The 23,051-nt window shown below is 48.7% G+C and overlaps 1 protein-coding gene across 3 annotated transcripts in view; it reads right to left on the minus strand.

Moving 5' to 3' along the window:
* The window catches only part of LOC142560656 (KICSTOR complex protein SZT2-like), a 276,101-nt gene that overhangs the window by 62,014 nt on the left and 191,036 nt on the right, over positions 1-23,051 (minus strand). For all 3 annotated transcript variants that reach the window (XM_075672892.1, XM_075672893.1, XM_075672891.1), the window contains 6 exons: positions 20,671-20,764; positions 8,540-8,716; positions 5,878-6,081; positions 4,952-5,103; positions 3,688-3,871; positions 1,638-1,834 (listed from right to left, as the gene is read on the minus strand). In XM_075672892.1, the coding sequence (XP_075529007.1) occupies positions 1,638-1,834; positions 3,688-3,871; positions 4,952-5,103; positions 5,878-6,081; positions 8,540-8,716; positions 20,671-20,764 (1,008 nt within the window). The remainder of the gene's footprint in view (positions 1-1,637; positions 1,835-3,687; positions 3,872-4,951; positions 5,104-5,877; positions 6,082-8,539; positions 8,717-20,670; positions 20,765-23,051) is intronic.

Below are 23,051 nucleotides of genomic sequence, written 5' to 3' on the forward strand. Positions count from 1 at the left end.
ACAGCAAAGGAAATCTAGCCAGCAATAACCGTTTTGTTGTGTGCCCATATCATTGTCTACACTCCTTTTGCAACAATATGTACACTGGCATTGGTATTTATTTGAATGGCTGAATATAATCACAATCACAGATCAGCTAGTAAAGAAGAGACAGTAAAATCTTCTTTATTCTACCTTTATTAGTTGGGCAAATTGGATAATTTAAACTCATCCTCTGGCCCCAACAGGCATATGCATTATTTACTCGAATCACACTCTCGCCAATTCAGAATACTTGGTCACACACCAGTTAATCTGGTCTAGAGCTGTGCACGGGCTGCAATTTTGAGTCCGCGCCCGGCCCGGGCCCTACACTACCACAGGCAGCCTGGTTCGGCCCGATGGTAAAGAAGCCTGAGTTCGCCCGGCCCGGCCCGGCTCGGCCTTACGCCGGGTTAAGCCCTGGCCCGGGCCTGGCTTGATCTGCAATAAGGCGATGCCGACACAAAAAGAAACAATATCAAAGATCGGGGAGCCCGACCGGTCTGTCCGAGACATAGAAAGCCTGGCCCGGGCCCGGCCCAAGCCCGAGTAAGAGAATCTCCAAATGGCCCGAGCCCGTGTACAGCTCTAATCTGGACAACTCTTGTAGCTTGGCAAGTGCCACAAATGTGCCATGCAAAAGAGTAAAAGTGGCACTAGCGTCCAACAGAAATGAAGCGGCGGAGTCTGCTTTGCTATAGTCAGCAGCGAAAATTGTATGCGAATGACAAAAATGCCACAACGTTTATTTGCACCTTCATGACCTTTATTCTTGCATTCACCACCGTGCGTGACAGCACACTGGCTGCATGCCTTCATAACTGCGTAGTCACCATCCATGATTACATCAATGGCGACAGCGGTTTCGTCCGCAGCAGTTGCACCAAACAGTAGTTTTGTTTTGACTGAGTGCAATCAAGCGCTGCACGCGCAATGTCGCAAACACGGCGGGAGCTGTCGAAGTTGAAGAGCGCCAGGATAATCTGCTGGCAACCAGTTCACCGGCAAAAGGATAATCAGGATGTTCGCGTGGCAGTGAAAAGCATGTCTTGGATGAAGATGCACGCCACAGCCGTGCTGCAAAGAAAGCCGCGAGGCCTTCACCGTTGCGAGCGCTTATCAGTCATGAAATGATGAGAAGTGCAGCTTCCGCATGGCTTTTGTGCGAAATAAAGACAGGATTTCCGATTCATTTAGTAAATAAAAGCGTGTTGACTTAGTAAGCATTTGTTTATTGCTTTCTCGACAGCCTCGATAATTTTACTTTTGGTTACTTCGAACATTTTTTTCAGTGCTGTGAAATCTGAATTAAAGAGGTTCTACATTAGAAAGCCCACGGAACACTCACCAAGAGAAAGCAAGTGACCTATCATGCAGGATCGTAGGTACAATGCTGCATACAGTGAAATAATATCTGGCTCACATGCTCGCAGCAGGATTGTCTACAGGTATGAAACTTTTTCTCACCACATACATAAAGTGTGTCAGTGCCCCTTAAAATACACTAATGGCGTCGATTATTGACGCCATGCCAACTTGCCAGAACTAAAGTTACCTTTAAAAAAAGAAGCATTACCCAGCACCACGCAGCCATAGTGAAAGCTCACTAAGCTCACCATAGCATGCTTAACGAGCGGGTTGAAGTGGATGAATTCTGTGGGCCGGCTTGGGCGCCTCGTGCCTTCTTTGGTGAACATGGTGAGCGATATTTCAGGTGCCAGGTTCTTGAGGCCATTCTGGAATTCCTTCAGGATCAGCGGGACAGCCCGTCGAGCCTTGACGGTGCAGCGATGCACAGCCAAGCTGGGAACGCCTGCCCAAAGAAATAAATCAAGTGTGAAAAAAAGGTGCGTGAGAAAAAGGAAGTGGACAGATCCAATGCACATTTTGGAATCTGTAAAGCGAAACCTTTATGAAGCGGTTAAGTAAATGTTACAAAACTGTTTACCTTCTGCACAGTATTTTGCAGCACAGCGATTACATGTCTGCCTGGTGGCAAAGCACCGAGACTCCCACCATGGGACCCACGTGACTGCCCATTACAATGGAGAATTTTAAAATTTGGGCTCCGAGCGCCTAGGGGCCCCAAGAAGATAGTGGGTCACCACTGAGAATGCACAAAATACAAAGCAGCCTTGGGTCTTTGCGTTAGGCTCAACACAAAGACCCTAAACTCGAAAAATAGCGTGGGTTCCCAAGCCGCCTTGGGTGGCTTGAGCGGGCGACAATCAGTCGCGTGATAGCCAAGAGAACATACAAGCTGCAGCCATCCAGAGCTCACATCGCTCAGTCAAGTTATGACGCCAAGCATGACTGGACACAAAGCTTCGTACGCGCAGTCACGTTTCACTCCAACTTGAATCGGCATACAACAGTTAGTTGCAGAGCAAACTCAGCATGTTCCAGGTGATTTTTGGCATATTTAGAGGCAAGAGATGCAGCACAATGCAAGAAGACGCTAGCAGGGGTCAGGTCGGCATCCTTCGACTCCCCCCAGCCTCCCCCTCCCCCCTCGTGGTGGCTTAGAAAGGGCAGAAACAAGTCGCACAAATAATAACATAGTCATTATTTTTATTACATATTTGATTCCAAGCAGTCTTGCTTGTTAAAAAAATGGATTCTTTTAGGTTTTGCTTCTAAAAAGACTCCTCTTCTTGTTGGTTTTTTGCTTTCAAGCATCTTCTATTTTCCCCACTACCCCGTCTCAAGCGTGCAACCCAACCCTGCAATTGGGGCCCCAAAGCTTTGAGGCCTCAATTCTAAAGCTCTCTAATGTCTCGGAGATTAGCCAACTTTGTCATGAGACTGCCTCTCTGAAACTGCTTTTACTCTGTGAAAAACTGACCTCAGGAAAGCCTGGGAAAGAAAGGCATAGAAAGCTACGCTCTAATAAAGGAATTATGCACTTTAGGTCTACGTTTGTTGCAGTGAGGATATTTAGGGCAACATGTGTTGTTTTGCAGCATAATTGGTCATGAAACAAGCCAGGATCTTCGCCTTTTAAGGACGGAGCAGCGCCGTGAGTACAACGAGTGGCTGGCGGCAGAAGACCGCAAACTTACACCAACCAGACCTGTCAAAAGAGTCTCCCTGAAGCCTGCATGTGGTTGGGTGCATTCGTCGTGGGCTGCTGTTCCACAAGATGTCGTAGTGCGGTCGTTTGCCAAACGTAGAATTTTACTGGCCGACGACGCGCTTCCCTGATGGCTGCATGTGGTTGGGTGCATTCAGCGTGGGCTGCTGTTCCACAAGATGTCGTAGTGTGGTCATCTGCCAAACGTGGAATTTCACTGGCCGACGACATGCTGCGAGACCGTAGCAGCGATGACGATGGCAGCACTAGTGAGGACGATGGCACAAGTGAGGACGAGTAGTCCAGTGACCATGCCACCTACTAACAAATTTTCGGTATGGAATGCGTCCTCGAGTATGCTCTTTTTTTTATTCCTGTCCCGCGATATGGGGGGGGGGGGGGGTCGACTTACATTCAATTCGACTTACAATCGTGTAAATACAGTAGGAGGTTTGGAAGCTTTTGGAAGGCTGGCAGCGCTTCATGTAGGGGGAGCATTAGAGGAGGAGGTCAACAGGAAAGGGAGAATGGTGTTACCTTAAAACTTATTCCGGACCTTAATTACATCTTCACTCAATAATGTTGTCACTTACGGATTTGAACCCCGCCTTCAAGAAACCCGTGGACACCATGTTGAAACATGGCGTTGAGCTTCTTCCTGCTGCTCGAGGCCCATTTGTCGGATGCAAGAAACTCTGCCTCCATGGAACGCACGGGGCCCTTGGTGCCACCAGAAGTCAAAGATGGCGCAACATCCGCAAACAGTGAATCAGAGAACTGAAAGGAAAACAAATGGCAGTCATCATGTGTCAGTAAAGTTGAAACTCAACATAACGAACACTAAATAACGAATGATCCAATATAACGATGTAAATCTAGCAATGTTGTTGATAGTAACGTGTAACGAATATCGGATGCCCCCGACTATATTTTGACCCGACTATATATAACCTGTTTGCATCAAATGATCGTTTGCATCGAACAATTTCTTACTGTAAAGTTGCAATGAGAACATATAGCAAACAAAAAGTAGGCTTACATCGAACAAATATAGCTGCCACTGCCGATGTATCGAACTTCAAATAGCACGAAACTGCCCAGAAGTTATCTTTTCCACACGGCGCCCAGGCAAGCTGCCACATCCCTTCGGAAGAAGGCCGGGCCCCCCTCTATAATATATTATCCTGATCTGCCTTGCAGTGCTGGCTCACACAGCGAATCAGTTAATTGTCATTATAGCTTCCTTTCCTGCAAGTTTGTGGCTTGCGGAGCTTCACGCCACCGTTTCATTGTTTGTTTTTCCATGTGTTGCCTTTGTTTGTTGCCTTAATTTAACCTGAATTACTCTATTGATTAGGCCAATTATATTTAACAAAAATTAATTGTAATGAACCTCACTATTCTTAATTATCCTCAATTACTTGTCATTATGCTTCTGCAATTTTGTCGTAGTTAATCTCCATTAGGCTTCCTTACCCTTCACTAGTCTTAAGGTGTCTTATTTAAGCTTAATTTTAGTGTAATCAATCTTATTAGTCTTTTAGTACCCTTAATTACTCTTAACACCTCTTCAGCACTCACTACATATATTCATAATTGTGAACCTCAGTAGTCATACATAGTCATAAGCCATTCTCATGTATACCCCCATGGGACCCCATGTAAAGTGATGGAGCACATCATGTCACACACTACAAACAAACAGATGGACAGATTTCCTAGGCAAGTAGACCACCAGAATGACTATGCACCAAAATCGAACGAAAGAAATCTTTCTGTTATATTGGCCCAAAAGTGACTGCCGTCGGTATGTCTGGGAAGTGCAACCTGCTTCAAGTCATACAAACACGTACTCACATTGAACTCAGTAGGGTTTTCCTTGGGCGATTTGACTTTTTCAGAGACGTCAGGCACGGAAGAAGACATCTCCTTGCCCCGGGATGTGAACATGCCGAACAGGAAAGGCTTGTCGCGTGCTTGTTCAGCAAGGACACGACCCGTTCTGCGCACTGCAATCAGAAGAACGATTATACTCGCAGAAAACCTTTCTGCTCCAAGGTGACACACCACAGGCTGCCAGATCTCACATTCTGCAGGATGCATCAGATTGGGAAATAAGCTTTCCGGAACTTAGAAGTCACAGAAAGAAAAAAAAAATTTCCTTGCAGCTTTGCCACTCGGCCTAAAATTAAGGGGGGTGCGTTGTCGCAGTTGCACAATGACGTCGCAGAATGGAGCAGCATATAGTACACTGAACCATTCACTACAGTTTAAATGTATGTGCAGTGAAAAAAAGTTTAACTAATTTGTAGGGCACATCTTCTGAGAGATACATACAGACCTTATTAACGAAGAACTTGTATTTAAGCAAAGTAAGCAAGTAGCAGCAAACTTCGAACAGTGACGAACAACGCATTGTTTTTAGATCGCAGTGACCTTGCGGCTGCCAATTCTGTCTGCCTCAGGAGCTTGTTTCCATAAACTTGCTGAGAGCTGCTACCTTTCTTGTGTCCTCTCATCATCAGATTTCTAACTAAAGGTTCGGAGACCAATGAGTGAAACTTTTTCACGAATACAGTTTATTGCTCATAAAACATGATGCAACATTTCTAAACTCATAAAACAAGCCCAGATTCGTAAACTTTACAAAAAATGCAGGAGAGTTTGGCAGGTAGGACATCGTCCGTGGGATCGGCCTACTTTACTCAGAGAGGGAGCTGCCCATGCAAAGTGGGGTGAAGTGGCAGAGAAAGCTTTGCTAATAGAATGAAAAACCCATTCACCTTTCACGGGCGTCGGAGGCTCGCTGAAGCAGGCGGGCTCCCCCTCCTCGTAGGCCTCGTGGAAGACAGGACAGGTGAGGAGCCGGTACTCCATCAGGACATCCCAGTAGGCGTGCTGCACCGTGCTCTGCAGGCGCTGCACCAGATGCTCCTGGTAGTCCTTGCCCACACACCACACTTGGAAGCGGATCATCGCCATGGGTCCTGCACAAGGACAGGCCAGTCTTGTGTGTAAGAGGTGTGAAGGAACACCAAAGAGAAAAATTATTACTAAACTGCCCTTCTACTAAACAAAAAACCCTACCTTACCAAGAGAAAAAGCTTGGTAATACAGAAAAGCCGCCAGAACAAAAGACCGGTGACAGTGTAAGTTCCCGAACCAGCTCACCATGATGTCATGGATATGGACAGTGTCTGCTCGAGCCTTGTTCATTACATTTTTTTAATGAACAATTATCGGCTCTCACTGTATTCTAAATGACTGCACTTAGAAAAAAAAGAGCCTTGAAATTTGTGGCATTACACTATCGTACTGGCACTGGGGCCGTTGACGTGAAATTAAATAGATGAAACTTTGAACTTCATTTTTTTTTCTACTCGTCCACCTAGTACCTTGAAAACGAAAAAAATAAATAAAAATAAAATAAAACTTTATAAGACTAAACTGACTTCTTTGGTATCCCTATAGCTACAGGGTCACCCATCCTAGGGAAAACAGCTCATTAGTATTCAAGCTACTGTAATTTCAGCACTTCTTCCACACCATGCTGTAAATGTGCCCTATAGTAGTACAATGCCTTATGCACACATATTGACAAAAGATTTATTAAAATACTTCATGGCAAATTGAAGCTACTATGAGCATTTGAATGGAAATGAGGTGTCTCCCGAACAGTGGATGACCCTGTACATCACAACTCATCAGTGGGTCACACATCACATGCCATACTGTATTTACTCGTGTAAGGCCTGCCCTCATTAAGGGCTGCACCCTCATTTTGAAGTGATGAAGTGTAAAAATAAAAACTTGGGAAAAGAAAGTTTCAGTAGGCACCACGTACATATTCATATGCTACCAAATTTTGAAAAGCCACTACTAGAAGGCGCTAATTACTGTTCTGCAGATGACGATGGCACCATCATCGCCACCTTGTATCTTGCCGAATATCACAGCAAAATCCAGCACGCTTCAGCAATATCAGCTGTGATACGAGGAATTGTTCAGCTGCATCGTGGTTTAGGGTGCGTCCTGCTCATGTAACGATGGGGAAGTACCTGCTCTGGCCTTCAAGCTGCAGAGGTTTGCATATGTATGAGGTTCTGTTGGAAAATGTCATGAATAGCTATAAAGTGAACAGAATCTCAAACAACTCAAATGGCATGGACGATGACCAGCGTTGGGAGGGAATCGACGAGCACAATAAAAGCATTCACAGCTGACCTTAACTGGTTGCATTATTCTGCATAGCAGTCCGAACGTAGTCCAAGGCTTCAGTGTGTAGCCATAAGCCTCCCTCATGCAAGGCCTGCACCTTGTAAAGGATCTTACAAAAAGAGAAAAGAAAAAGAAAAGTGCGGGCATTACACATGTAATTATAGTGTCATACATGCCATACCAAGGCCACTCCTGTACCTGTGGGTCACATGGTATATGATGTGACCTACCAGTCTCCAGTCAGATGCAGTATACCTTTGCCATGACACACTAGTTGGTCACTGGTAGAACATGGCATTTCTACACAATCAGAAGCAGCCATGATTTAGCGAAATTTCTACATCTGCATTAAGTATTTGTAAACGTACCATATTTGCATGGTTCTAACATGCCCCTGAATCTAATGCGTACCCAATTTTTGCAGGCTCAACCATTTGAGGATTTTTGCTGTACATGTATGGCGCTGCTGATGCATCCTGCATGGTTTTTAAAGTACATTCGGCACCGATCTAATGTTTGATTTTTTTTTTGCGTTGTCGGGATGCGCGACTCTCAGGCGTCTCCTGAGAACTTGTTTTCCCGCATGGCTCCTGTCTCCTGCAGTGCGGCTTCGCCGCGTGGCCTGGCGCCTGCGGCGGTCGGAGTGGCTGAAGCGCAGTGCGAGAGATGGCGCGAGTGTTGCACTGCTAACGCTGCCTACAGGCGGCGGGGTTACTTGGGTGCGGGAAAGACAAGGCACTCTCTCTTTGGCGGCGGATCGGCGAGTGCTGCGGACATCCCCCGCACGCTGATCCATGCTTCTGCGAGACCGCCTCGTGTGGCCTGCCTTCGAACGCGCCACCGTTCGCGTGACCGTACGCGTGAACGACCAGGCGCTGGGATCCAGCATGGGGCCAACATATTCGCTCGCTATCCGGTCGCGGTGAGTCGGACTGCTAGATTTGTTGCGCGCCCATCGGCATGTTTTGTGGATAGCAACTCGGCTAGCAGGCATTGATCTATGAAAGGTGCAATAAATGCCCTTGAGATTGTTTGCACTACTGTGTTGTCATTCCTTTGTCCCAAGAGCATGGGCGTGAGAACCCCACAGCGTATTCGACAAGGTGCTGCCATCTCTATGGAGTCACCCAAAGTAATGAGATTGCATTTCCGCTCACCAGGGTGCACATCTCGATTTGTTTAACTTCAAGTGCTTGCTCAGACATTAATAAACTCGGAATCTCTTACCAGGTGTTCCATCGGCACCAACATCACTGACTTCCTCGTGAGAGAGAAACGAGACCTCCTGGTATTCAGTGGGCGGTTCGGTGCCACTGAAGGCACCCGCGCTGAGCAGTGGGCTGTTCAGGAACTGCACTGGCCGTCCCTGGGCATCCACCACAGACAGTATGATGCAGGCAATCCCTGTGCAGTGGAAGAAATCAAATGCGAACATGAAAATAAAAAAAAATGTTGCAAAGTGACCAGAATGAAAAATACATATGTTTGTACAACAGAAATGCAAGTGCGAGCAACAGACGTTAAAAGTACGACTATCTCTTTTTTTTTCGGATTAACAACTGGCCAGAGTGTATTGTGAGACATTGATGGAAATGAAATGACCATCATTTATAGTGATAGAATTTAGCATGCTGTTTGCTCAAAACCTTAAAAACCAGTCAGTGGCACGGCCTGGCAGTGAAGAGTTGGTACTTCGGACGTAGTATACGAGATTACTATACGCAAGTCGGCTGTTAGTAACTTACTGCTTAAAATTGCAGTTCGTATATTATTAGGCTTTTACGCATTATTCTATGTGTATTACGAAGTAAATGAAGTGCATGGTAATGATCGACACTGCCTTCGTGGTAACGAACGGAGTGGTAGAGCTGTTCAATGCATCGCGGTGCACATGAGGGCTGCTGCACGCACACGCATTTTCAAGTTAGTGCCCCGAGTTCTGTGGTCACTGTGAGATACAAAATGCCATCAACGAATCGCACCGTGAATGGGTCCAGCACTGCAATAATAGCACTGGCATGTCCTACCACTTAGCTTGGCGCAGGCAGCCAGCAAAAGCATGGCCTACAAGATTAGCCTGTGTTACTTGGAGGGAGCTGTCGCTGCGGTGTAGATTCGGACACCACCTATTATTGTAAAAATAATTCAAAGCTTCATAAAACATGAACCGCAGAAACATAGACTTGATAAAGAAAAATATTATTTTCTTACAGCTAGAGCTGCTATCATCACCTGCTTCCCACCAATGCTGGCGTACAATCGCTATCGCGCTCACCTACCACTGTTTCCAGCTTGTTTCATGAGCACGACTACGTCCTCAACTCAGATTTAAAAAATTGTGATAAAAATATTTCGTTTTCAGCATTACCACTGCATGATTGGACACTCATACTAGTAAGCTTTCCGTTGCACTAAAAACATGGGTACCATAAAAATTATTTGTCAGTCCCTTTAAATTGTGTTAGCATTAGGAGTATTAAAGTGGACAAAAGTGTACGTTTGTTAAGTATGGGAAACTGGTCACGTGGCGTGGGTACACAGTAGAACCTCGCCCATATGTTTTGGAAAAAGAAATGTGAGAAAAGTGTACTAACCAAGAAAACGTACGATCTGAAGTAGCTAAAAAATATGAAAGACTCAACTACTGTTGACATCTACGTAATGCGAAGCGTCGTGCGGATTGTTACGGCATGAGATGCCGACGCATGTTGAGCTGGTGGTGCTCCAGTGGCCCGAGAAGACGCATTTTGTTGTTTTCCTGCTGCATGGTGTTCTAAGAGGGCGACCGGAAACCAAAATGAAATCGAGCTGGTGGGCGACGCCGGATGCCACCGAAGTGAAACGTGATGCCCACATCGCACCTGGTGCGCCTACAGCAGGGAATGGTGGCGCGTTTCAATTGTCGCTTACTAAATTCGTGCAGTATGCTACCAATGGCACTATGCAACACGCTCTGTAAAACAGATAGGTGAAGATGCTTATCGCAATAGGGTTGGCGGAGATAGCTGTGGATGCGGCATGCGACGACTCCAGGGTAGATTAGCTGGTACAGAAATTAAAAAATGAGTGTGCACCGGCATTTTCACATGAGATGGGTGGGCAAGTATTGCAGTGAAGACCCCACAGCAAGCTGCTATATACTGTTACTGCATTGCGCGCACCTCCCGAATTTCTTTTTTTTGTTTACATAGTATCTAGCCACCAAAAAATGTATATGAGCAGCGAGTGGCGGCACATTTCGGTTATCGCGCATTAAAAATGTGTGCTGCGCTTCCGATGGCACTATGCACTGTGAAAAAGATAGGTGAAGATGATTATTGCAATAGGATTGGTGGTGACAACTTTGAATGTCGCGCACAATGACCTCAAGGAAGATTTGCTGGTACCGAAATGAGAAACTGAGTACGTGCCGGCACTTTCACGTGCAGGCGAGTATTGCAGTGAAGCTGCCATGCCGAGCAGCCCTATATACTGTTCTCGATTGTACGCATCTTGCGCATTTTCTTGTTTACAAGGGATTTAGCGACCGGAAAATGTGTTGTAGGATCACAGTTTGGCGATGTTATGAACGTTGGTGCCAAAAAACCGTGTTTTACAGGAATATGTGAACAGGTAAAAAATAAGCACAACTCTATTGGGCCATTTTTTGGCTCTCGATTACGAACGTTGGCGCAGGGGAAACGTACGTAACGGGAATCTATCAACAAGGTTCTACTGTATATATACACTATATACAATTAAACCTCAATATAATGAACCTCGATTTAGTGAAATTTGCGATGCAACAAACTATTTTCGTTTCATGATTTAATGAAGTAATTTTGTGAGAAGTTTCAATTTAATGCGCATCTATCAGCCTTCTTCCCCTAGCATAGCAGGCACGTCTCCTCTTCCTCTACCCTTGCTGTAGCTTCAAATAGCTGTCCATATGGGGGCCACGTGCCGTATTTTGGAGTTAATCATTGGGAAGTGCACAGGGAAAAGCTGATGGTTGGCGCCTTGATGCACATTTTGTCTGCATGCTTCTAGTGTTGGCGGTCACGTATCTCAAGTTTTCAAGGCACAGTGCAAAGTATTCGCTCGCGATGCGACAGCGAGTGTGCATAGTCATTGAGTGAGATCTTTGCCTGAGTGCACGTAACACCCATAAAACTTGTGGGGAGCACACGCGCCCATCTTCCCCCGCGCCGTCGCGTCGAGAGCCGGCATAGATAGGGGAGAGGCGCACTCTGCCCTCTCCCGATTCTCCCTCGCTCTCGCGACGCGCGCGCCCTTCCTCCCCGACTCGCGGGGAGGACGGGCGAGGAGGACATTCCTCTCGCCCAGGTAAAAAGGTACAAAACAGCGCGACCGGGGGAGACCCTCTCTCTCTGAGGCCGGACCCCTAACCTGCCGGACTGGAGTACCTGCCGCAACACGTGAGTGACCACGTTGCCTGACTATCCCGGGCAACGAGGCCAGCCTACTTATTATTATTACAGAGAGGACGCACCTCTGCCAGTGTTCTTTATTGCCGGTAGCAATAAACGTTCTTACAGTTGACGCCGCTGGTTGCCTTATTCGTTCGAACCCGACGTAGCCGCGATTCACGCGCTACGGGTTGGGGAGCAACACAAAGCGACTGCGTGGGGCTAGATCCGGAGCTCGCCTTCAGCCCTAGCCGCACGCAGAGTGGAACCCCCACATTTGGCGCTACCAACGTGGATCGAATTCGGCAACACGGCGAGTCTTCTGGTGTGTGTTGGCGCTAGGACTACCCACGTTTCAGCGAACAATGGCGGCTGGCTTGTCTGACCTCTCAGATTTGTTCATGTTGTCAAATGTAGCGACGCAAAGACAGCGGCCTATTGCTAACGCGGCGGCAGCTGCTGAACAAACTAGCAGCTTTGGTTTTGAGTGTTTCACGCGGAACAGTCAGGCGGGCGCAAATGCCACGTGGGCAGAGGTTAGCCCTAATACGAGGCGCACCCCGTCGAGCCCCTCGCCGCATCGCGACGCGGACATAGAGGCACACATGCCACTAGATAACTCGACCCGGACGGCAGAGGCATCCGGCCCTTTGGGCGCGAGTTTGCCGTCTAGCGAGGCAATGCTGCAAAATGCGTTGCAAATCATGCAGAGCTTAGCCGGCGCCCTGCAAGGCACAATGCAGGCCTCGTCGCAGAGCGAGCGACCACGAATTAAGGTAGACATGCCTACCTACAGTGGGTACCACGATCGCACGAGTGCAAGTGAGTACCTCGACCGTCTGCTGTATTACCAGCAGGCAACCGGGCTTTCAGACGCCGAACTAGTCGCGCGCGTGATCCCGGTTTCACTGACTGACCAGGCGGCTCGATGGTTCCGACTGACCGGACACCGATGCCGCACGGTAGAAGAGTTCCGCGCGAACTTCCGCGAGGAATTTCTTCCGCCCAATTACGAGTGGCGTTTGAGGAGAGAGTTGGAGCTTCGTACCCAGCATCCGGACGAGTCCCTGCTGGAATATGTTCGAGCGATGGACGAACTTTATCGTCTCGCGAACCCTCACGCCACCGATGCAGAGAAAGTTGAGCGTGTCACACGGCAGGCACACCCCACTTTCGCGGCCTACTTCAGAGGATGTAGGTTTACAGACCTAGACGAACTCGCCGCCGAGGCGAAGCGCATCCAGGGGGACATCCTCGCGGCGCGAGCATACCGTCCGCCTCCACCCGCGGCGCTGTCACTCGAGCCTCGCTGCGCGTGGAACGGCGGCGCGATCCCTTCCCACTCGTCTAGAGTCGACGCGTCGGCATCGTTCGCGGAGCAGCAGGTCCAGCGTAGTTGGGAGTTATCAGACCGCGCTTTGGACCCGTACGCCTACGCGCTGAGAACAGCACCGACTAACGCCGCACTCAGCGCGCCGCGACAGGAACGAGAGGCCGATGCGAGACTGGAGGAGCGGCACACGCCGACCGCAGTTCAAGGAAGCTGCGGCGAGCCGGAGTGGAGCGACGGCCGCCCAGGCCACCGAGGCTTCAGCGGCCGCTGCTACCAATGCGGCCGACCAGGGCACATCGCCCGTGACTGCGGCCGCACGCCGGGCCGAGGCCGAGCACGTGGCTCGGGAAACGGGCGAGGCCGCCGGTGATCCACCTTGGGTCCCGTGCGGCGATGTCGAATATAGCCGGCGGTACCGAGTTACTTGCGCCTTCGGCTTGTCGAGTAGGAGGTGTTGCGGACTCGCAGGCGCCGTTCATCGAGCTAACGATAGCCCGAAAGAAATTCGCTGCATTATTGGATACCGGAGCAAGCGCTTCGTTATTTGGAGACGAGGTGTTGCATCTCCGCGAGAACAATATCCGCTTGAGAGATAATGACACCACCTTCCGACTTGCTTCCGGCACAGCACAATCTAGCGGTGCAGCTAGGTTAGTGATCCGTTGGGAGAAACGCGTCAGGCGACAACGCCTTGTACATCTCCCGGGTTTATCAGTGCCTGTTATTTTGGGTCGAGACTTTCTCGTCAAGTCGGGCATTGTAATAGACATCGGCAACGGAGGTTACCGAGAGAACGGAACGGGTGCTTTAAAGCTTTTCGCAAAAGCGCCCGTGGCAGCGGAGACACGACAGTCTCCGGGCGCAGCGCGAGTGGGCCACACCCGGCCACAGCCAAGCGAGCGAACCGTAATCGGCGCAGGCGAGGAGAGAGACACGGTGGCACAACAGTGCGCCACTGTTCTGCGAGGAGTAACGCACCCGCTTTTGTCAGAGGTCACTATGCCGGAGAGAGAACGGGCACGACTGTCGTCGCTGTTGTACGAATACGACGCGATTTTCACTGACCGTCCGGGCCGCACTACGCTAGTCAGGCACAGGATATACACGGGTGACGCTGTGCCATGGAAATGTAATCCTCGGCCGATTAGCTTGACTAAGCGGAAAGCACTTGATAGCGCCTTAGACGAACTCATCGACACAGGCGTGGTGGGAAGGTCGAACAGCCCATGGGGCTTCCCGGTAGTTCTAGTCCCGAAGAAGGACGATACCTATCGCCTTTGTGTAGACTACCGCAGGCTGAATGAGGTTACGAAGAAGGATGCGTACCCTCTACCCTCCATTTCCTCTTTAGTGTCTAACCTAGGCGGGGCGAAGTACTTTACAACGCTCGACGCTAGTCGCGGATACTTTCAGGTCGAAATGGACGAGCGTGACAAAGAGAAAACGGCTTTCACTTGTCACCGGGGGCTCTTTCAATTTAAAAGAATGTCTTTTGGTTTGGTCGGAGCTCCCGCTACTTATCAAAGGCTGATGGACCGAGTGCTAGGAGACGCGAAGTGGCAACATGCCCTCGCATATCTGGACGACATAGTGGTTTATTCGAAAACATTCGAGGAGCACTTGCGCCACTTGAGAGACGTCCTAGACAGGCTGAGATCCGCGGGTATCACGCTGAACCCGAACAAAGCTCAGATAGCTGCGAGCAGAATAGCGCTGTTGGGATTCACGCTGGACAACGGCCGCATCCTGCCGAGTAAGGATAAGCTCGAGGCTATATTGAGGTACCCGTCGCCGAAAGATATCGGCGAACTAAGGCGCTTTCTGGGATTGGTGAACTTTTATCGCCAATTCATTCCAGACTGCGCGGCAGTGCAAGCGCCTTTGACGAAGCTCTTGAGGAAAGACGAACGGTGGACTTGGGGACAAGAGCAGGAGGCGGCACTGCGTGGCCTCACGAAGGTGCTCGCTGACACGGCCGAATTGCAGCTGCCCGATTTGAATAGGGAGTTTGTGATTCAAACAGACGCAAGCGACCTAGGCTTAGGTGCAATTTTGCTTCAGGAGCACGGAGGCACTCTCCGACCGGTTGCGTTCGCGAGTCGTTCGTTGACGCCGGCCGAAAGGAACTACTCGGTGACAGAGGAGTGCCTCGCGATAGTTTTCGCTCTGCGAAAGTTCGACTATTACGTCGATGGAGTGGCATTCAAGATTGAGACTGACCACATGGCTCTCACTTGGTTGAGGCGCCTGAGCGAGCCGAGTGGCCGCCTGGCGCGTTGGGCACTGCTGCTGCAGCGTTACGACTTCACCGTGCGCTACCGCAAAGGAAAAAGCAATGCCGCAGCTGACGCACTTTCGCGAGCGCCAGTCCGAGGCGATGGAGAGGCCCAAGTAAGGGACGCGGAACAACCGTCGATCCTGGGCGAGAGCGTGAACCACGTAGACGTTGTCGGTTCCGCAGGAGTCGTCTTCAGCAGAGAGGAGCTGTTCGCGGCTCAGCAGAAGGACCCGTTTTGTCGAAAAGTGCTCGACGAGCTCCGGGAGCAGGGTGGCGCGGCCGCCGCACACATGAGGCAGCTGGTATTGCTGTCGGTGCTAAGCGCTCGGGATCAGTTGGTAATGCTGTGAGTGCGCTGGATTCTTATCTGCTGAATTCCGACGGCCTCCTGCTGAGGTATATTCCCACCGAGGACGACACAAGTGAGGCGTTTAAGGTGGTGATACCGCGCGTGTTGCGAGGAGCACTGCTACGCTACTTTCACGACTCGTGTATCGCTGGGCACGCGAGCGGCCCCAAGACTTACATTAAGTTGTGTCGCTTCGCTACCTGGCCAGGCATGAAACGGGACGTGATGCGCTACGCCCGCTCATGTCATGTGTGCCAAAGCGTGAAGCCCCGAGGAGGACGACCGCCCGGCCTCATGCAGCCTATCGACAGCCAGACTCCCTGGCAAATCGCGGCGTGTGACGTCATGGGACCGTATCCCACCACACCGAGCAGGAACAAATTCTTGCTTGTAGTCACAGATCACTTCAGTAAATGGGTCGAACTTTTCCCCTTGCGAAAACTGACGGCACGAGTGATCATGGATAAGTTGATCGAGGTTTTCACCAGATTTGGCTTTCCGGAGCAGTTGATAACGGACAATGCGTCCTACTTCACTGCGAAGGTTTTCGTCGACTCGTGCGCTGCACTTGGCATTAAGCACAAGAAAACGACAACTTACCATGCTCAGTCGAACCCCACTGAACGGGTCAATCGCAACATTAAGCACATGCTTGTCGCGTTCTCTGAAAGACATAAGGACTGGGATAGCTACCTTCCAGAGATCGGGTTTGCATTGCGATCGACAGTGAACCGCTCGACTGGGTATGCGCCTTCTTCTCTCAACCTGGGGAGAGAGCTGCCGAATCCGATGGATAGAGTTCTCGCGGATCGCAGCGGAATGTCGGTCGCGCCGGCAGCACGAGCTGAATACGCGACGCACCTACGTGACAAGATGACGGAAGCTTTACACAAAGCACGCCGTAATCTTCGCACTGCTAGGGCGCAACAGAAGGCGCAGTACGACCGCTCGCATCGGAACGTCCGCTACGAAGTGGGCGATCTGGTGCTTCGACGCCAGCACGTTCTCAGCGATTCTAGCAAACAGTTCGCTGCCTCGCTGGCGCCGAAGTGGACCGGGCCGTATCAAGTGCGAGAGAAGGTTTCCTCGCTTGTTTACCGGCTCGAGAGCATGAAAGGGAAGCCGATCGGAGGGCCGGTACACGTATGCGACCTGAAACGCTACGTGCCGCGTGATGAGCAGTGGGATGAAGATCAGACCCTCCCTCAACCGCGGTCGGCGAGTGAGAGCAGCCAGAACCGGACGGCGAGCCCACAGCCGCGCTACAACTTGCGTAGCAGGCGGAAGTGATCCGACTGCTATATTTGCGTAGCCCGATGACTGCGAGGACCATTCGTAAGTCCGGGCCGTGCTGGCACCTTGTTCCTGCCGGAAAGCGAACGTCTAGCGACAGCAGAGTGCAGAGTATTGACGACGAGCCGTCGTTCCAGTCTTCAAGCAACCACACAGACTACGACGGGAATGTGGCGTGAACGATTCTACGTGTTTGCATGCGGTGTGTGCATTGACCAAAGACTTGCGAGGGCCCGCGCGGTGTGCTGTGAGTCGTTGATGATGCGGACGACCATTCCCTTCGTAACGGGCGTTGACGGTGTTCCCGGACCCGGCCAGTCATGCTGCTTATCACAATTTCGTTCCGTGCAGTGGAATAATCCAATTTTCTGAAGCAGGAAACAAGACACGGCCGTGCGAACTGCCTGCAGTACACGCGGGTACAACTGACGCACCGGCAGCGCTACGCTGGCCTTGCAGCCGCACGAACCACTACCCGGCGCCCAGCAAGCGACCGCCCGGCTTGAGCAGCCGACACCTGGGGTGCGGCACGGAGAGTCGCCTTCCAGCCGGGACTACGATCCGCCTCGCAAGCCCCACGCTCAAAGCCGGCGTGTGCAACGCTGCCTTGATCGCCAACCTTGGCAGGAACTTTAGCAAACGGGCGCCCGAACCCTTCGGGCGTACCTAGGTGCCAGCATCAACGTACGGGGGGCTTCTTAAGGGGAGGAGGATGTGGGGAGCACACGCGCCCATCTTCCCCCGCGCCGTCGCGTCGAGAGCCGGCATAGATAGGGGAGAGGCGCACTCTGCCCTCTCCCGATTCTCCCTCGCTCTCGCGACGCGCGCGCCCTTCCTCCCCGACTCGCGGGGAGGACGGGCGAGGAGGACATTCCTCTCGCCCAGGTAAAAAGGTACAAAACAGCGCGACCGGGGGAGACCCTCTCTCTCTGAGGCCGGACCCCTAACCTGCCGGACTGGAGTACCTGCCGCAACACGTGAGTGACCACGTTGCCTGACTATCCCGGGCAACGAGGCCAGCCTACTTATTATTATTACAGAGAGGACGCCCCTCTGCCAGTGTTCTTTATTGCCGGTAGCAATAAACGTTCTTACAGTTGACGCCGCTGGTTGCCTTATTCGTTCGAACCCGACGTAGCCGCGATTCACGCGCTACGGGTTGGGGAGCAACACAAAGCGACTGCGTGGGGCTAGATCCGGAGCTCGCCTTCAGCCCTAGCCGCACGCAGAGTGGAACCCCCACAAACTACAAACCTTACTTTGTGTAGTTGTATCTTTGCTGTCGTCATGAATGGTCTGCCTTTCTGGCGAAACTGCAACATTTCTTTTCTCAGGACGAATATCTGTATCTTCTTGCATGTTTGTTTTGAATTTAAGCATGCCATCGGATGACAGATGCAGGCACTAAGCGCGGTCAGCCATGTGTCCAAGATTTACAGTGCTGCGCGATGCAACACGTCAATCTTGGGCTCCAGGAGCCATGCTAGTGCATTTGCTCTAAGCACGATCTGCACTGCGCACGCGGACACTCGTTACCCTACTATAATGGCCAGACCTTCTCGTGATTCATTTATAAGTGATTACTAACAAGATACTATCCACCAGGAATGTTCTGGAAATTCGTGAAATTATTTTGACTGTTGAAACTTTAATACCATGGATTAACGAAATTTGCGATTTAATGTATGTTTTCCGCTGCAAGTACAATACATATAGTGCAACTGATAGTGGTCAGCTCTGCACCACTGCCAGTTGCACTTCACTCTGTGAAGAAGCAGGACGTATGTCAAGTGAGCTCCTGGACAACGCTTTTCAATGTAGTGTACATGGTTTAAATCATTGATCCAGGACCTCAAAGAAGTGCGATTTAATGCTCACGCATTTCTCTCGCATTCACTGCTAAATTGCCACTGAATTTTTCTTGTTGAAATCGAAATGGAGGTTTAATCAGCATAGCATTCAGCTAGTTTTTCCTAATGAGCAACACTGTCAAGAAGGCAACGACAGTTAACACTGGTGGCAAGAGGAAACAAGACGCCTGGCCACCTCTTCTATACAAAGAAGAGGTGGCAAGGAGACATGAGAACAGCCTTGATACTAAGTCTCCAGGAGAAACTAGCTAAGTGATAAAGTGCAATTAAAAAAAAAGTAATCAAAAGCAAAAATAATTACTGAAGCTGGTGGGGTGTCAAGTGCTCTAGTTAACAGAAGACACAACTCACAGTAGTGTGAACATACAAGAAGGGCATTTTATTCATCCTTTTAAAAAACACTGCCAGCTAACCAAAATAGCCACAAAAAATTGTTCCTCTGAGGAATTGAGAAAGTTCAATTGGCAACACAAGGTTACTTAGTGAATGCTCACCCGTGTCATCAGATACAGAGGCCTAAGTCACTTGCAAGTGCAATCCCAACTATGGAATGGATTCCGAAGTCAAATGGGGAACATTCTGCAGGACAGGCCCACAATGTGCGCCGATGAGCCTGCGGTTGTCCTATGCACGCTGACTCTTGCAAGTTCCTCTTGCACCCAAGTTACTTATTCTGTCAAGTGGCACTAGCATCATAACACCTGCACCATCTCACACCATATTTGCACAACTCTTATCATTGCACATGTGTCCACCGGATGATAATGACAAGTGTCACGTTGGAGGACAATGACAATGGCACAACGATGAGAACAGCATAATGATACTGACACAATAATGATATGTCGAAGAGTGCGCTGATGATGGCATGGCAATCATTTGTGTGTCTGAGGCCCATTGTTGAACCATGAAAGGGAAAAAAAACTGGGTGCTCTTTCTAGCCATTTTAACCTATTATGATAACACTAAATATTCAGCACTCAGCACCCACTTCATATATTCACTTCATATATATTCAGTATTCAGCACTCACTACATATATTCATAATTGTGAACCTCAGTAGTCATACATAGCCATAAGCCATTCTCATGTATACCCCCATGGGACCCCATGTAAAGTGATGAATTTGTGTGTCTGAGGCCCATTGTTGAACCATGAAAGGGAAAAAAAAACTGGGTGCTCTTTCTAGCCATTTTAACCTATTATGATAACACTAAATATTGTTCCTCTTAGGTGATATTTAGATTCTTTTAAATTCTCTCTTTTCCCCTCCCCCCCCCCCCAACACTATTGAGCAGTGGAATCATCTAGAAGGTTCCGTGCATACCTCTGGATAAGTTTGTAGACAATCTTGAAATCGTGTGATTTTTATAACTTTTTTTTTGTTCTTGTTACGTACATTGTGGAACACTCTGTATTCTCTGCTTTTATGTTTGCGTTTAATCTTTGCTTACTTCTGCTATGTCTTGCTATGCAAGATGGCAGTACTTGTAAATAAGTAAATAAATAAATAAATAAATAAATAAATAAATAAATAAATACATAATAGTCTTTTGGCCCATATAGAATGGGCGTGCCAGCAGCCAGAAGAATTAGCAATGGCTGTCCTACTAAAACAGAGAGTAAACCTGTATTAGTGATGCCCTACATGATTAGCTGATGGCATCCTTGTTTTTGTTTGTTTTACGGGGCAGTCAGGTGAGACGTGGACAATATGAGCTCATTCTCTGTGCTTAATGAGTTAAGCTATCCATGCAAACAGTGCTAGAGCTGGCATTCCACAACAAAGCATAAAGAGGTTCTGAAAGTACACAGGCACCGTACCGTTGCTGGGAGTGCCCCTGGCCATGAATCGGTTGAAGAGGAAGACATCTTCATCCTTGTGGAACAAAGCATGTGCAGGGTGCTCCACGTATGGCTGTAAACATGCGCGCCTTATTAAAGTTGGCACTACACAAGCACATTCAGAAATGTGTTCTACAGCAACATGAACAATGTTAATTACAGTGGCACCATTAATAAAAACTCTATGCCAAGCAGCACTGCACAGTCAGCTAGGAGCTGCATAATACCTGTACTTTCTCAGCTCAGCACACGAGCACCATAAACCACAAATCTGGGCATGTGCAAATATTCTATATTTTCGAATATTTGACAGAATATCATGCTATTCAATATTCGCTTTGACTCGAATTTCAGTTTTTGAAGTTTTCAAAGCATTCAAATGGACGAATATAACATTTTCCTACTAATAATCCACACCCCCAATTACAAAACTGAGAAAAAAGAAGAAAACCTGCATGCATAACTCATGGAGATAACTGCACACAATCTGTTGACAGACTGTTTTTACAATCTTTGTAAAAACAGTCTCCATTCGTGCATGCAGACATTGTCCACGCTGTCTCTTTGACCAGCAGCTCTGTTCCCAACCTTTTCAGCGACGCTGATGGCGGAGAACTTTTCCCTAAAGACAGACTCATGGCATTGCAGACCATGCTGCTGTGAAACCACACTTTGAGAGACAATTCACACAGCAGTGAAGCCACACCTAAAGTCGCAACTTGCCTTTAACCCGCACCCCAATTTCACTGTTAAATTTAAAAAAAAATTATAATGTGGTAAATTTTAAAACAGGTATAATCAGCAGCTTCGGTTTTGGTGAGTAAGTCACGTCACATAGGTCATAGCAAAGACAAGGCAAAGACGAATTTGTTTGCAGTTGCCCACGGCTTACTGCACATGCTCGATTATTCAACAGAATGCAATGTTGGGCTAGTTGGGTTATGCTCGAAATGTGGTTCTGGCGCAAGAAAAACTAAGTTGAAGAAAGAAGGGACAGAAAGAGAACCAAACGTTATTCAAAAATTATTCGCAGCAGCCACATGGCTTCCCAAGAGCCTAAGCGCACTCTGAACAGATTTGCATCAATGCAGCATTAAAATGTGACTTTGGTGGCCGATGCCCTGCAAAACAGCGGTGGACAGAAAACCGTTGCAGGAGTTTTGTTGCAGATTGTGCCTCAGATCATGCACGTGGGCTAGACTGTAGTGCTCAAGAGCAGCAAGCGTGCCTGCCTAGTTTGTCTGTCCACTTGCATAACAAAACGGGTTAAGCTAGCATGTGATGAAAAGCATCAAGGTACATGAACTTTCAGCGCCATGGAGTCAAGCTCACACTCCACAGCATCATGATGATGCACGACAGGCAAACATGAAACCCTCCCATGGCCTCAACCGCCAAAAAACTGCGAGCAAGAGAACCAATTTTCTGTGCTGCTAGAGTTGGAAGAAATGCCGAGCTTGCAATTCTGCAAGAATATATATATATATATATATATATATATATATATATATATATATATATATATATATATATATATATATATATATATATATATTAATAACAGCAGTTTGAAAATAAACTGATATTAGACTATATTTCCTTTTCTGTTACCTTGCAAAATTTCGGCATAAAGTGTGGCTCCACGGCAGCACGCGCTGCACTGCCGCGAAGCCACACCTCACGGAAAGGTTCTTCGCCATTCAAAGTTTTGTTATCTCCTAAGAAACCCAGACTTCTCTTCACTCCTGCATGTTGAAACTTCCTTCTAATCTCCTTCACGGTCGCCCATTCTCCTCCACTTTACAGGTAGTCATTTTGCGTTTAGCAGTTAGCGAATAGTGCACGCGGCACTCCCTCAGTTAGCGCAAAGCATTTTGCAATATCGCGGTGAGCCAAATCACCGTGGTGATCTTCGGCTCAGTCGCCATATCAGTCATGTATCATGTGACCGATACGTCCATGATAACGACCGGCATGTGAATCCAGCTTTGTCAGCGTGGCCGAAAAATGGGGGGATAGAGCCACTGAACCGAAGATATGACGTAGCAAGTCGTGCATCAGTCAATGGAGATTGCTTTTGCAAAGATCTGAGCGGTGTTGTATGCAGCTACTTCTGCGGATAATACATGGGGGTATTTTTTTTTTCTTCTTTCCGGGCTGTTGAAATTGGGGGTGCAGATTATACGCGGTGGCAGGTTATACGTGGAAGAATACAGTGCCTGAACTATCCACTGTTATATTATTTGACACTAATTACAATTCATTTCGACTTCACTTTGAACTAAAATTTATATTCGCAAGAGCCTAAATGAAACAGTTTTGCAAATCCCAATATGGACAAAACAGGTCACAATTACACA

The sequence above is a fragment of the Dermacentor variabilis genome, chromosome 10 (assembly GCF_050947875.1).
Source record: "Dermacentor variabilis isolate Ectoservices chromosome 10, ASM5094787v1, whole genome shotgun sequence".
NCBI lineage: Eukaryota > Metazoa > Arthropoda > Arachnida > Ixodida > Ixodidae > Dermacentor > Dermacentor variabilis.